We start from the raw sequence: 15,531 nt of genomic DNA, 5'->3' as shown, positions 1-15,531 counted from the left end.
ATAATAATAATAATATGCTAAATATGGAGCGTCGGTGACTCAGGGGTTAAGCACTTGACTTGCAATCTGCAGGTCTTGGGTTCGAATCCCGCCATGTACCAAAGTGTTTTTCGATTTTCGATTTACATATGTACATTTATCCGACGTTTTTACGGTGAAGGAAAAACATCGTGATGCAACCTGCACATATCTGAGAAGAAATTCAATGATATGTGTGAAGTCAACCAACCCGCACTTGGCCAGCGTGGTTGACTATGGCCTAGTCACCCCTAAATTGGGGTAGGCTCCGAGCCCCTCGGTGGGGACGTATAGTGAGCTGATGATGATGATGATGATGATGATGTTGAATATAATAATAATTTAAGTATTTTAATATATAATATAAACACTTATAATCTAACAATCAGAGAAAAAAGTACGTCGTACGTCGTACGAACACGTCAGCAATCTTATCTTTTTTAAATGATAGATAGTCGTTCAGAAATCAGTCTATCTCACACAATCTTTCCGCCTCTATCTCTCTGCAACTTTGAATTGTCGAGTGTTGGACGTCTATGAATTCGAATTAACCCGTCGTTTTATTATATTTTTTGGTTCGAATAACCAAGTGTATTAAAATGTATTGATTTAGTTCGAAATATAAATACATTTTGTAAGGAACTCGTGATAACTTTGAATTATAGAGAAGTTCGAATTATCGCAAATTTGAATTAACGAGAGTCGTTTGAATATACTAGTATATACAAGTTATACAACACTGGTCAAAGCCTTTTTTTCACGGTTTTTATATAATAATCTTTCTTTTATAATGGACAATCCGCCGAAAGCCAATTATAGAATACTTCTAAGTCCATCTTGTAATAAAACATAATACAGCAAATAATTCTGGCCAGCTGTATAGTATTCGACTTATTTAGTTTTTTATAAATTGTGGGTTTAACAGTAGTTATATGATGCAAAGCGCCAAATTAGAAAAACTCGACCAAAGCCTTCCTATACCTACACATACGATTCCTCAGGCCGGTTGTACTGTGCGCCGTGCGACCGGACCTTCAAAACTAAGTTCGGATTTGCCAGTCATCTCCGATCGCACTCTCGGAGATAGCAGTACAGCAAGGTTCGCCATTGACGGATTACGTCACGGAGGACATCATCATCATCATCATCATATTATGAAATAAATTGAGAAAAACATTTAGCACAAATTGTAGTGGTGTCTATGGTTTAGTGTTTTGACCGAAATTTGGTACATTTTATGTCTTCTTAGTCAGTCTACGCTGGACGTAGAGGTCGCACATTGATGACCAAAATGCCCGGTCCTGTCTCCCGCAAACACCGCAAATCCGAAACCTTGATCAAGTCTTCGATCCATCTCGTATGTATTTTTCAAGTGTAAAGGTGATATAAGTTTGTATCAGCATATATTTTTTCATACAAATCAACACAAACAAAAGGACTAGGACTGCGTCGTGTGAAGGAAGTAAAGGTAAAGAGTGAAACAAAGGTCGAGGAGAGGTTGCGGCCTGTATACCCTCACTTCTACCGAGAAGCATTTTATGGATATTTATGTGATGATCACAACTAATTTTGCTTTTCTGTTACTTTATTTCTGATATTCATTGATTCATTCATTGTATTGATTAGAAAGAATACCTACAAATAATTAAGTTATTGAAACTTGAGTCTCTCGATCCTTTTTAATAATAGATATCTTGTTGAAAAATACAAAAACTGCTGAGATAAAAACCTATTAGTGATTATACTTAAGTATTCAATGTGCTTTTTTCAATGTACAAAAAATATATTACACGGGTTAAGCCCGCTACACACATTCATTTTAACTGCACAGTTTTAACTAAAGTGTGAAACTGTCCAGTTCAATCATAACTACGTGCGTAGGTAAAACTGAGATCTGTATACAGTTTGACTGACATTTAAAATTTTGCCTACACACGTTTGTTTTAACTATATACTATGTTCGACTGTTAAATCTAAAGGTGTGTAGCGGGCTTTACCCAGCGGGCCTCAGGCAAACCTGTTCAGTTTGGTTTCATATTTTGACTAAATGATGACTAGGCGATAAACATTTCTAGTCATGATGAATGTCAGCTAAAGTGATAAAAAATTATAATTATTAAACGAACAATATCAATATTAAATTAAATGACAAGTGAAGGTCATTAGATCATCAGAAGTAAAAATGATATACTAATATAGCTCATAGATTTGTTGGGTTTTACATCTTTTAAGTGAAACTAGGTATCGCCCGCGACTCCGTCCGCGCGGAATTAAAAAAATAATAAGTAGCCTATGTGTTCTTCCAGACTATGATCTACATCTATGCTAAATTTCATCGAGATCCGTTGAGCATTTGTAATATTAGTATGATAAATATGTCCTCATCTCTTAGTTCGTCTGGGAAAATGTACAGATAAAAAGTGACAGAAAAAGACATGGAAAGGAGAAAGGAACAAGGACTTTGACATCTTCCATATATCGAAAGTAAGAAATTAAAACCAAAATTAGTATCAAAATATTTATTTATTTAGGCTAATAAAAAATAATTAATACCAGTGGGGAATTATTTAAAGTTCAGTGAAACAATAAAGGGTATTTATAAGCATGATAACGCGTGTAAATAACACTTAATTTTTTTACAATGTTATCAAATGTACGTACAAATAAGACATGATATTCCCCAAATTTAGAACAAAAAAATCTTTCACGAGTACACGTGTAACACTTACTTACTTCTCAACTTAAACATCAAAGGTAATCCACCGATAACACCTTGCACTCCATTAGAAGTGGGATCAACCTTAAGCTGGCGCACCGTTTGCGGCGCGGGTTCAACCGAGTAGCACGACAGCACCGCCGCCAGACCAGCCAGCGACTGCATCAGACCCAGTCTCTCACCTGGAATAGTATTTTATACTTATTAGTTTTAAGTAGCGACATTTTTAATATAATATTTGATTATTTCCTCAACTTATCACAAAGAAATAGTATGCTTGCTATAGACAATATATTATCTTCGTTTAATTCTTGCAAACCTAAATCTCATTCGTGTATCAATTAACTTCTGTACATTTTTAACCGCTGTTGTGATGATTCCTCAAATACTTTCTACGACAAACATAAAACATTTTACGCATATTTTTCAACGTATAAAATAGTTTTTCGAACAATAATATTTTAATGGCTTTGTTAGTAAAAAACAAAGTAAACTTACCAATACATGCACGGGGACCTTCGCCAAATGGTAAATATATATTTTTGGTCATCGGGTTAATAAAATCAGTTAGGAAACGGCTTGGCTTGAATTTCTCTGGCTCCTCGAAATACAGAGGATCCATGTGGAACGCCTGCACTGGTATTAATATTGAAACGCCCTCGTCAATAGTAAGGTCCAACTCGGGGAACGTGCACTTACGAGTACACTTCCTTACCAAGTGACCCAACGATGGGAACATTCGGATGCCTTCTTTGAAAGCACAATGCAAGTAAGTCATTTCAGAAACCGCATCATAGCTGAGCTTGTTATCGTATTTCGCTAAAACTCTATCGATTTCTTCTTGCACTTTCCTTTGCTCCTCAGGATTGTATGCTAGTTCATGCAGCGTATAGCTTGTAGAAGAAGAGGAAGTTTCGAAACCCGCGGCGAAGAAGATCATGATTTGAGCCGTAATTATTTCTTCGGTTAACTCCAAAGATACTTCTTCAGGCACGCCATTCGGTTTTATTTTTTCTATTGATTGGCCCACGATCTTTCCTTTTTTCTTATATTCCAAAAGAAGATCGACGAAGTCGTGCCTGCCACATGGTTCGTAATTTCTCTTTTGCAGAATATTTTTGACAAGGGCGTTCGCGTCATTTTCTATTTTGCTAAATAGTTTCATATGTTTGCACGCTTCTGGAAACATCTCTTTGAGCATTTGTTTAATTATTTGACTCAATTCTACCTTAAAAATATCAATACCAAGTTGTCTAAAATAAGAATTTTCCACACTAAGAGAATCCATGTCGAGGCCGAACCCACAAGCACCGATGAAGTCAGTAGTGTACCGCGCCATTATCTCCCGAGAGTCCAGGACTCGTCCAGTCGGCGGTGCGTTGATAGCGTGGTTCTGCAGACGCTCAGCACGCTCCACGATGAGAGGGAACATCGCCTTCAGTTTTCCGCTGGTAAACGCTGGAGACATACGCTGCCTCAACAATTTCCAGAGATCTCCTTCAGCAAGGAAAAGATTTTTTGCCAAGGGCTCAACAACCTTTTGGTGAGTATTTAAACCTCTCATGTGAAAATGTCCAAAGTCTGAAACGAGGATGCGCTTAACAATTTCTGGATCTCTTACGACAAGTTCCGGACGCATCGCTCGATAAAATCCAACTACTTTTTCCTTGGGGTATTTCCAGTACATTTCCACGCCAATTTCTGTCATACTTTTCTTCCATAAGTACATACGCGCATTGTTGCCGAAAAATGGTACAGGTTTGTCATGTTTGATTCCTTTTTTCTCCCAATACGTGAACGTTCTTGTACCGTAGAGGTACAGGGCGACGCACAACACGAACACGACAGCCAGGGTCAACATGGTGGAAGATCTGTCAGTCGAAAACACTCCGCAAGTTTATATAGCCCGCAGTCCGATAATAAATTGATAACAACAGTACACAAATCAGAAATATTTTTGTACTAAATCATTATTACAATGTACTATATACATTATATCAACTTGAAGGTCACAAGTGGCCTCCTCGGCGGCATACACACTAACCATAGGTAGGTATGAGTTAGTCGTAAAAGAGGTAGTTGCTCGGTGTAGATTGCTGCATCAACCAACTACTATTTAAAATGCTAAATAATATTAATGTTAGGTATTTTTCCATGTTGATCAGATCTTCAAGGCAAAGATATGGTTGTGTTATTTTATAAATTAAAATAAGCGCCTGCTATAAAATTCAGTCAAAGATTTGAAACTGCTATTTATTTTATACAACAATAGTGGTAAGATTTTTTCATCAGAAGTAAAAGTGTATACCAAACTTGGGATGTATGTACAGAAAATAGGTGTATTTTATATTGTTATATTTGACCTAAATAAACAGAGCAATATAAATAAAATCTATTTTAATATACACTAACTAGATTAGAAGTGTTCACTATTGTTGCGTAAGTTATTGCAGAACTATGGTAAATGTTAAGAGGTTGTAGTTGTTTAATTTAATAAAAAAGAATAACTATTTTTCGGTCCTATTAGAAACTGATACATACTAGGTTTTACGAGAGGCGGTTAGTTAATATTGGTAATGGGAAGAAAATTAAAAATTAAGTATTTATGTTTATATTAACATTCAGTAATCGACAAAGTTATTATTATTTTTATTACAAACCGGCCCGCGACTGCGTCAGCGCAAAATTTATAAAAGTAACCTATAATGTACCCGGCAGCTACCGAACAGCGAAAGCTCGTCAAAATCGGCCCAACCGTTTCTGAGGTTGCTCGAAACAAACACGGCTAATGGACAGACAGACAAACGGACGGACGGAATAATTACTTTTATTTAATTGTTATTTTAAAATTATTTTTAAAAAGTTACAGTTTAAATTATCTTTTTAAAAGACAATACTAATCAATTAAAAAGATACCAAATATCCGTTTAAGATTGCTTATATACTTTCAATATAGGTTTTAATAAAGAGTTTAAAAATGAACAATTTTACTTTTCTTTTCATGTTCGGTAGAAGTTTCTCATCCAAGTTGTATACAGTCCCCCAACATGCTTTCAATATGATGGTCTTAGTAAGGTCTCTCAAACTCCATTATATCTTGATGGAAGAGTTCCCAGAGTTATTCCAAATAAGCTCCCATATTTTCTTATATAATCAGAATACATTAATGAACAATTTTTTCTCCTTGTTATATGCAATGCAACGTTGACTCAAACACCGGCCGCCTAACAGAACGTAATAGGATTATGAGGCACAACATTTGATGCGCGTGTTCAACCGAGTACCGCGAGAACATCTACCAGACGCTGTAGGGACTTCATCAGACTGAGTCTTTCATCTGAAATTGTATTTATTAAAGTTATTATTGTATGTTTTATATTTTTATCACGTAAGTACTGGACTGACCAAGTACGCACCACACTCGACTCCAGCATACATAATGCCATCCACAGCGCCGAAAACCGCACAGAATGGAGAACCACCCTTCGCGAGATGGTCAAGAGGAGAGGTCGGGACCCTCAGGAGTGAGGAAACGATGCGCAGAGAGAGAGAGAAGTAAATAATATGGTAGTAGTGATAAAAATAATAGGAAATGGATCGTGACGTTTACGACTATAAATAAAAACTAGAAAAGCAACGAACTTGCTGCAATCGATTCTTATAATTATTGTAAATTTACTATCAACTAATATTTCCTTCAACGACGAATTGTAATTTTATTTTTAGCCGACTTCAAAAAGAAGGAAGTTATCAATTCGACTGTATTTTTTTTTAACTCGATTACTTGATAACGTTTGAAATGTCATTTCCTGTCAGCATTATAAGCAAATTTCAATCACATGAATACACATGTTATATTGGACAAAAAAAAAAACTATTCAGAATGGCAATTGAAATGTTTGGAAATTTTCAAGCAATGACTCTTTTATTTGCCTTTGTAGTAGGTGACGACATAGATATCAGCACCAGCATAGATTACACGCAGCTAGCAAAAGGAGTTGAAAATAATAAGAATGACTTGATAGGATTTCTAAATAAAAAAACGATTCGCGATAAATATAAGTATAATTCATAAGCAACATTGTTAAACAACCTGATGGAAGATTGTAATTGTAAGATCGCATGTGTCGGGGCAGAACACGTTGATAGCGGCGGTGCCTTGGGAGGTGTCGCTGCTAGAGAAGACCTACCCTATCTGCGGCGGCTCCATCATCACCGACCTCTGGCTGCTCACCGCCGCGCATTAAAGTACCTCCGCTATCCGCTTTCCAGATATTTGCTAGAGCTTCATGAAATTGTGTTAAAGTAATGTATGGTCGAAACAAAACAACAACTATACTCCGTCTAGAAGTACCTACTAAGAACTGTTCTAAAGACAAAAGAACAATATAATAGACACTAGATTTTGCAGTCAACTAGTTTTCAAATGTGGATTTGCGGCAGTTAAATATAATAAATAATTTGAATTTGAATCCTCCTTCAAAAGATTTTCTCTAACACCTTCAATATCGTCAGGTCACATGCCAGTGCACTGAGTGTACGTCTTGACCCACGGGGGCGAGATGTACGACGTGAAGAATTGCTTCATTCACCCGCGTTACACCAGCAAGACAAAGAACAACGACGTTGGCCTCGTGCGGCTGTATGCGTCGCTTCGCTTCTCGGCACGCGTGCTGTCCATAGGACTCGTTGCCAAGGAGTCCAAGCTGCTGGCCGATCAACCGGCTATAGTGTCGGGATGGGGAAAACTGTGCGTAATTTTTTTTCGTTAAATATTTATTTTTGTTTCATGAAGCATGTACTGTGTAATTTGTAATGTTAAGTAAGTCCGTGCCAACGACGCAATCACCGCCTAAGGTTCTAGTCCTCACAAAATGAACCTTAAAATAAAAATTTAAAGCAAAAATTTGGAAATATAAATATGTATTTATTCATCGAAAGAATTGTTTTAGAATATAACTTATAAGATATTTTTCATGCTCATCTTCATTAATCCACCAGAACTTTTTAATTACCCAAATATTTATTAACGCAAAGAGATCCGCCATCGCACACGTTTTAGCATCCAAGAACATAGATTTATTTCTCTTCGAGGTTAGGTTATGTAAAGCATTCCTAATTATATATCAGGAAGGCGGGCCCAGCGCGACGTATCTTCAGTCCTTCACCATAAAGACTATCGCGATGAAGCTGTGTCGGCTCTTGGAGCTCAACAAAAAGTCAATCGATCCGGCATCCATGTTCTGCGCTGGTCTTTTAGCCAACCTTCGCCAGACACACGTCAGGCATGACATGGCCCGTCAATCATATTAAAAAAAATATGCTTTTAACATTACTTATGAACTTGGAAGGTATTTTAGACTCGAGCAATAGGCCAAATTGAAGTACCATAATTTTATTGGCTGCGGAACTTTCCCGGCGTCTACACTAGACTTTCCAACCCTGTTATATGGGATTGGCTGCAGAATCATTTTACAAATAAATCAATTAATTAACATAATAAATTATTGTAAAGTGTAATCTTACTTCAAAAGCTTAACTGAAAAATATAAAACCAAATCAAGTAATTTTTTATCGTTCAAGAAAATACCGGTTTGGTTTAACTTGACATGGGTCTTTGAGTGTTATTGCGCCTGTGAATACATATGCCTATATACTAAGCGTCTTAACTAATTGAATATGCTCAATATCATTTTAGAAGTAAGTCGAATAGTGAATATGAAAATTTATAGACTCACTAGCTGTCGCCCGCGACTCCGTCCGAGCGCAGTTGAAAAATAGATGTTGGCCTATTCTCAGACCTACTGAATATGCTCACAAAATTTCATGAGAATCGGTCAAGCCGTTTCGGAGGAGTACGGGAACGAAAACTGTGACACGAGAATTTTATATATTAGAAGATCATAGGTACTTTATTACTACAATATTAAAGGAAAATATAATTGATTAGATAGTTGATTAGATAGATATAATACTATGATTCGGTGATTTTTTCATCCACGTGACTAAAGTTGACTTGCAAAATAAGTGGTAATCGCTAACGTTCACTTATCACAGGAAATAAACTGCGATTCGAACGTCACCTAATCTAACATCAAAATCAATACAAAAATATCATCCATAAAAAGTAAAGTGTGAAGAAAAGAGGAACTCTTTTCTTCAAGTTGATATGAAGTATTTTTCTTGATGATTTTATTTCCTTGTCAAAAACACAGATTTATTTTATAAATTTAAGACCATGTTAATTTTATTATTTGGTTTTTAGTTAAAGTAAAAACGTTTTATGTTGTTTCTTTTTGTTATTAGAAACGCAGATACGTTTTTTTATTGAAGATTCTCTTTATAAATACGAGTATGTCTATAAAAATATCTTTAGCTATCGATTTTCTATCGATCTTCTCGGACTTCTCTCCCTGTCGCGCGATTTTCTCTCCCTATCCCCCACTTGGCGACGCCCATGCTTGTCATTTTTTTTTTTTTTGTGACTGAGTCGTCACTGTTTGCCTTGAAGAGGCATTTACAGCTTCACCGGGCTTGAGGTGGCCGGGCGCAGATGGCGCGTAGCCTAAACCTCGTATATGAGTAACTGGGCTCGAGGGCTCCCTCAGGAGCCTCGGCACGGGCTGTTACCGGATTGGGAGGTCACCGAGCTCTTATGCTTGTCATGTTAGACTCCTTTCCCCTGCCAATCCCTGAATGTTCTGAAACCGTACAGGTACAGAGCAGCGATCAATACGACTATCCCGACCATGACTTCTTTTAATCTTTACCTATGAAATTATCGTTTTGTATGAAAAAAATTAAACGATTTTTTTTTTTCATGTATTTTTTATTATTCGAAGTATGTATTAATGGCAGTTAATTGATGGCCTTCTTAAAGAAATCAGCTGGACGGGAGGCACCAAATTCTTCAAAGGAAATTTATACTGCCTGTCGAGTATTGAATTTTATTACCGCCCAGAAGTTATTCAAATTCTGGAAAAAGTAGTAGTCTGTAGGCACAAGGTCTGGTGAGTAGGGCGGATGATGGAGAGCTTCCAACCCCAGTTCTTGCAACTTGGAGACCATCTGCTGTGCAGTATGAGGTCGCGCGTTGTGGTGCAGGAGCTGTCGTTAACTACACTTCTGTTACTATATATAACTTCAAACTTTCGTGGTTTTTACTAATATAATGTTCGTAAGAAACGGGATTCTTACCACGATTAGGCTGTTTGAGCTCCCGATATTTCGGCACAGTTGCATGCGCCATGTTCACGGGTTGACTCACCGAATATCGGGAGCCGAACCGAATGAAATATCGGGAGCTCAAACAGCCTAATCGTGGTAAGAATCCCGTTTCTTACGAACATTATACTTCTGTTACTGTAGTCACGAAGTGTCTAATCTGAATACACGTACCAACACACGTATGTGTACACGTATTTTACTGTCTGATTGATACTGAATCAAGCTACCTACGTACCTCGTCGATTATCACTCTGAATCGGAATGCATCCATCATTGAATCGAGGTACCTACATACCCCGTCGATCTTTATGTAAGATGAACATCCTAAAGCAAGGGTTTTTAACCCCGCGAATGGTCTTCACCACCCCTTACAGCCATCCCTATCCATACGGTCTGAATTTCTCTGATAAATATCAACAAACAACTCACCGCAGTGATACATATACAGTAATATCGCATATACACTGTACTTCTGATATTTATTTATTTATTTATTTGAACATTTTGCCTTTTCCAGGCGTCGTTACATATAATTTTTAACATACATTAAAATAACAAATTACTTATTACTAGGAATTACTTATTAAATGAAAATGATTAATGGCAATTGTTTAATCGCTTACCAACTGTTTCTCTGAATCATCGCTTACCAACTGTTTCTCTGAATCAAAACTGAATCGCAATCTCTGTCTGCCTTCTTTTATATTATTCAGCCAAAGCGAGTAAAACATTACCCTCCATAATGAAAATATTCTAATGTTGACAGGAGAAAAATGTTGCTAGTTCAAAGACTTAGTTTTTTACCGAACTAATCCGCGTGCGTTCGCGACAGGAGCAGTGGAGACGAGTGATTGACCTATGCTTGTTGAAGATGAGCCAGCTTCTACATCATTCATAGTACACATCTACAGTAATGCTCACCCCGTTTGGTAAGAAGCTGATAAATCACATCGGCGCTAGACCAAACAGTCACCAAACAGTGATCATCACTTTTCCAGAACGGAAGCGAGCAAAATCGATAACAGGTGGTGCGTTGGTTTGTAGTGTTAGCTCTGTAGGACATTTTTGCTCTTTTAGGCCGCAACCTTCGCGTAAAGGTTGAACTCGCTTTTAATAATCATTAGACATTAATTCTTATTTAAATATTCACAGAGCACAATCAGTTTGCATCTTTACTTGTTTTAAGTTAGTGAAACAGTTTGATATATGTAAGTACTTAACAGTCATCATTACAAGGCATTTTTTTTGTTAATCTATTATAGGTAAATGTGTAACAATATTTACTTTTTGAGGTATTATTTATATGCAACTCATCATGCGCGATCGTGACTGTTTTATGTCTTAACACCCTTATCATACTTCATACTAATATTACAAATGCGAATGTAGTGTCGGAAAACTTTGGTTTGCGTTATCATTATCGACTAATTTTAAACTTTATCTATCTCATTTACATTAAAATTTATCTATATCTGTTATTTTATAACAAATTTTAAGATTGTTTAATTGTTTAAATAGCTATCTTGATAAATTTTGAAAACCATACCATGGGGTTAGTTGTAACAAAATCTCGAAGCTTGTTGTAACGTGTTATAATATGCCCCAAGTTATGATGTAGATAGCTACTTTTTTTCTTACTTTTAGAATGAGGTTGTATCAAAGAAAGTTAAGGCGGGCAACACAAAGCCAAGAAGTGTACGAGTTAGCGACAGCTAATGTTTTAGAAAAAAAATGCATTATTCGGAAAGCTAGTCAGACTTTCGGATTATGCCACGTCTCTCTTTATAGATACACTAACTGTCGCCCGCGACTCCGTCCGCGCGCAGTTAAAAAATGGGGGGGTATGAAAAATAGATGTTGGCCGATTCTCAGACCTACTGAATATGCTCACAAAATTTCATGAGAATCGGTCAAGCCGTTTCGGAGGAGTACGGGAACGAAAACTGTGACACGAGAATTTTATATATTAGATAAAGAAAAAGAATAATGAACGTACATACATACAAATAACAATACCGAGTTTAGGGAGATGACTTGGTTTACTCTCTAAAACTACGGCTAAGTGGTTTTTTAATGGTAGTGACACACGGTATGTATGGTGACCGAACGATCTGGTTTGTGTGAATGGTGACGCTTGTTATAAAATGTGGTAGATTGCTGACGATAGGAAAACAATTATTGTGCGGCGCTTACACCATACAATCTCATTGTTATACCATAACTTTATTGTTTTTTTTTTTCATTTAATCTTATCATTTTATTTACTTTTATATATTGTTATAAGATTTAATAACAAATGTGTTTTAGTTCTCCTAAAATTTCATCCAATATTTGCTTATCGTAAACCAATTTTCAGATTGGGTTTACGTTAGACAAATGTGTAAGTTGTATTTTAGTGCACTTGGGGGCGAAAAATGCAATTTGCGTTCGTCGCTACTCGTGCTGTATGCTTTTTAATCCAAATTTATAGCAGCAACAGCTTGGTGTGAGATTTTTTGGCAAAGTTTACACCATTTTTGTAATTTATACGTAAAATATTTATATTGTAACTTATGTAAGTGAATGACTGAATGAGATCATTACATTTTTTATGTTCGTTTACGCACAAAGAGTAGGTACAAAACAAATAAAAAGAGAGTTAATAAGAATTTCAGGAGGATCCTGCTATTTTCAGAATTCAATGAATTCAGTTATTTCATATTATGATAATATTAGAATTGTAATACCAACAACTAAATGTGCTTACATACTTTATTCAAAGATTAATCACTTTGTAAATGTTTGTGTGAGTATTGCATGGGTTTGTAAAACAGTTCTTTACCATTCAATGCTCGCTCAAAGCTCGCCGAAGCGGAAGCAAAACACAAAGCGTATAACCGCTATTGTTGTAAGAAAAATCTTTTTAAAACCACGCGCCCAGTATTCCATATTCCATTTAAACAAATATGTCGGAAAATGCCTTTACAAAGTACTACGAGAACTCAGGTATCTTTATGCTAATTGAAATGTATCCAGACAATATGTTTAAAGCTCCATTCTTACATAATACATCATATAAATATTTGGAATGGATAATGAAGATTTTGTGTTGCCAAATATTTCATGGAGCAAGCAACAGTCAAAACAAATACAGTGATTTTAGTTTAGGAAGCAATCCGTGTTATCCCGAAAAATGCGTCCCCTAATTGTCCGGCCTCAATTGTACCACGACCATAAAATGTTTTGTATCGGAAATTGGATTGCTGGCCTTTGCGGCCCGGGCCACGCGTCTATTCGTACCTAACCTCCATCTGCATTATCACACGCCATATCTTATTCCGTATGGAAGGGAATAAAACCAAATATACTTATCTTTAGTCAAAATATTGGCTTATCAAATTTATCAGTTTCTATTATTACAATTTGTGTTATATAATTTGTTTTAAGATTATTATAATTATGGAGCACTATAAAGAAACGGAGGACGGAGGATGAGACGCATAGTAAGAGTGAATATTCTCCTTCTGTAGGTCCCCTCTTCCATCGATCAAAGGAAGGCAGCGATCACTTCGCTAATTCGGCGAATCAGCTAGCCGCTTTCTCGTTTAATTTACGCTCAGTAAATTTACGAAATAATAGAGACACGTATGGAGGACTATATATATTTTATTTACTTATAGTCCCTTTGTGCAGATTTCTCACTACATCAACCCTAATAAACGTAGGCTTTGTACGTGTTTTAATGAAAATACGTGAATAGATGAACGTGAAAATTAACACGCATAAAGCTATTTTGATCGAAAATCAAAAATCCTTACGAATTATGTTTGATTTTCAACCAATAGGTGACCACTAGTATTATTAATACCTTAAATATTTGCTACCGCATTGCTGACAGCTGACTGGTGACTGTTGCAATGAAAACAATTGCCAACAGTGAGCCACGAGGCGGTCGTAACATCCGGGTATGCCAGTCACGTACAACCGGTTCATGACCGGCTCCCACCGGGAATTCGACCGTATTGAATTCTCATCGCACCAACAACCGCCGCCGATTACAAGTCACAACCGGCTATGTACAGAGGTCTACGCCAAAGCTACTACTTTTAACACATTCCAAATAAAAGTCGAAAATTTGTAAATATACAAACGTCAAATTCCATACTTGGCGGCCATTACACTATTTTATATATTTTTTTTAAATTGTTATAATTATGACATAGAGTGAAGTAAAATTATATCATAAAGTTACCTAATGTTAAATAGTTATATGAGAAAGAATATTATATTAATAATATTTCGGAATTTAAGAATATTAGGACAAATCATGTTCTATCTATTATTTACTATATTTAGGCTTTCGTTTGGAACAATTAATAGGCTTGTAATACACAAACAAAATTAATGCGGACGACGAGATTAAAATTAACATGACCTGTTACAGTATATTGACTACATCTTGTCTGTCTGATGCACATCGTCCTGAGCCAATTCTTGTACTACTCCAACGACTAGGACGTTATATCTGTCTATACCTGTCTATTGTATAGCGTAGAGTAAGTCATGACCTTTATCATTTTAAGGCGTACAAGACGTTTAGAACATTATCGCTTTAGAGATGGGATACAATCAGCAGAGTTCACATACATTCAGTCTGTCTGTCAGTGAGTCTGTACATTCATAAGAAAAGTTTTAAGGTACCATCTATTTCTACTAAGAAGTCTTAAAATTGGGTTAATTTTATATGTCCAGTCAAACTGTATTAAGCTTTGGAATTATCTCGATCATAAACCAAGTAGATCTGTCGATGTAAAACACAAAAACTATTTAGAAAGTTTCCAATTCTTCTATACACGGACGCTTCAAAGCTAATGCATTGCAAATTGAAAACGGTTTTGAAGAAAATTTAAATACGAAATGAAATGCAAATGAATCCTTCTGCATCGCAAATTAGCTTTAAATATTTTATTATCATTACTTTAACAGATTAACTTAAGCTTAAAACAAAACCATTTCATCATAATATCCATCACATTCTGCTACTTTTACATTGATTACTTTCATTAACAACCCTCAAGAGTATACGCGGAATTTAATCGTTTAAAAACTATACTAAAAGACTACAGAATATCTTCTACAAAACGACCTACCAAATATTTTATTAATTCTACATCTCATTCCGGATCATTCTTAATCGTACCTATTATTCGTATTTTAGTTATAAATAATAATTAAATAAAAAATTACAGAAATTACATGCATAATTCTACTACTGCACGTCAAAGAACTTTCCCACGCGTTTATTGTACCTACGTTATATACTTACGTTGAAACGAAGTTAAGTGTACGTACAAAGATTGGGACTCTAGTATAGTTATTCGCATTTTGATAAATTATTTCGTGTGTAAACAATTTTTACAGTTAAACCTGCATGTGAAATGAAGCGAGCTTAATTGCGTTGGCAATTAGACGTGGCAGCAAGTAGAATGGAACTCCATTATTCATTAGTGTCATTAGACGCAGCCAAAATCGCAACTTTGTTACAATTATTTAATATCTTTATTTATATCTGTTATATGTTTGATACGAAA

General features: G+C 36.0%; 1 protein-coding gene and 1 pseudogene across 1 annotated transcript; one reads left to right on the top strand and one right to left on the bottom strand.

Moving 5' to 3' along the window:
- Positions 1 to 2,619: 2,619 nt before the first annotated feature.
- On the bottom strand, positions 2,620 to 4,638 carry LOC106707499 (cytochrome P450 6B6). The gene is made up of 2 exons (XM_045677858.1): positions 3,233 to 4,638; positions 2,620 to 2,916 (listed from the first exon to the last, which is right to left on the bottom strand). The coding sequence occupies exons 1-2, from the start codon at positions 4,593 to 4,595 to the stop codon at positions 2,744 to 2,746; spliced, it is 1,536 nt and encodes a 511-aa protein (XP_045533814.1). The 5' UTR covers positions 4,596 to 4,638; the 3' UTR covers positions 2,620 to 2,743.
- Positions 4,639 to 6,204: 1,566 nt separating this feature from the next.
- Positions 6,205 to 8,025, top strand: LOC123721007 (annotated as a pseudogene).
- The last annotated feature ends 7,506 nt before the right edge of the window (positions 8,026 to 15,531 follow it).

This window comes from Papilio machaon, chromosome 5, assembly GCF_912999745.1.
Source record: "Papilio machaon chromosome 5, ilPapMach1.1, whole genome shotgun sequence".
Classification (NCBI taxonomy): Eukaryota; Metazoa; Arthropoda; class Insecta; order Lepidoptera; family Papilionidae; genus Papilio; species Papilio machaon.
Note: the sequence above shows the minus strand (reverse complement) of the source record. Positions and strands in the feature narration are given on the sequence as shown.

What these genes read in the sequence shown, in the direction of transcription:
- LOC106707499 (XM_045677858.1), bottom strand. Translation starts at nt 4,595, where the DNA reads ATGTTGACCCTGGCTGTCGTGTTCGTGTTGTGCGTCGCCCTGTACCTC. An exon ending in AGGTCCCCGTGCATGTATTG is followed by an intron (nt 2,917 to 3,232) that starts GTAAGTTTACTT and finishes ATACTATTCCAG; the next exon opens with GTGAGAGACTGGGTCTGATG.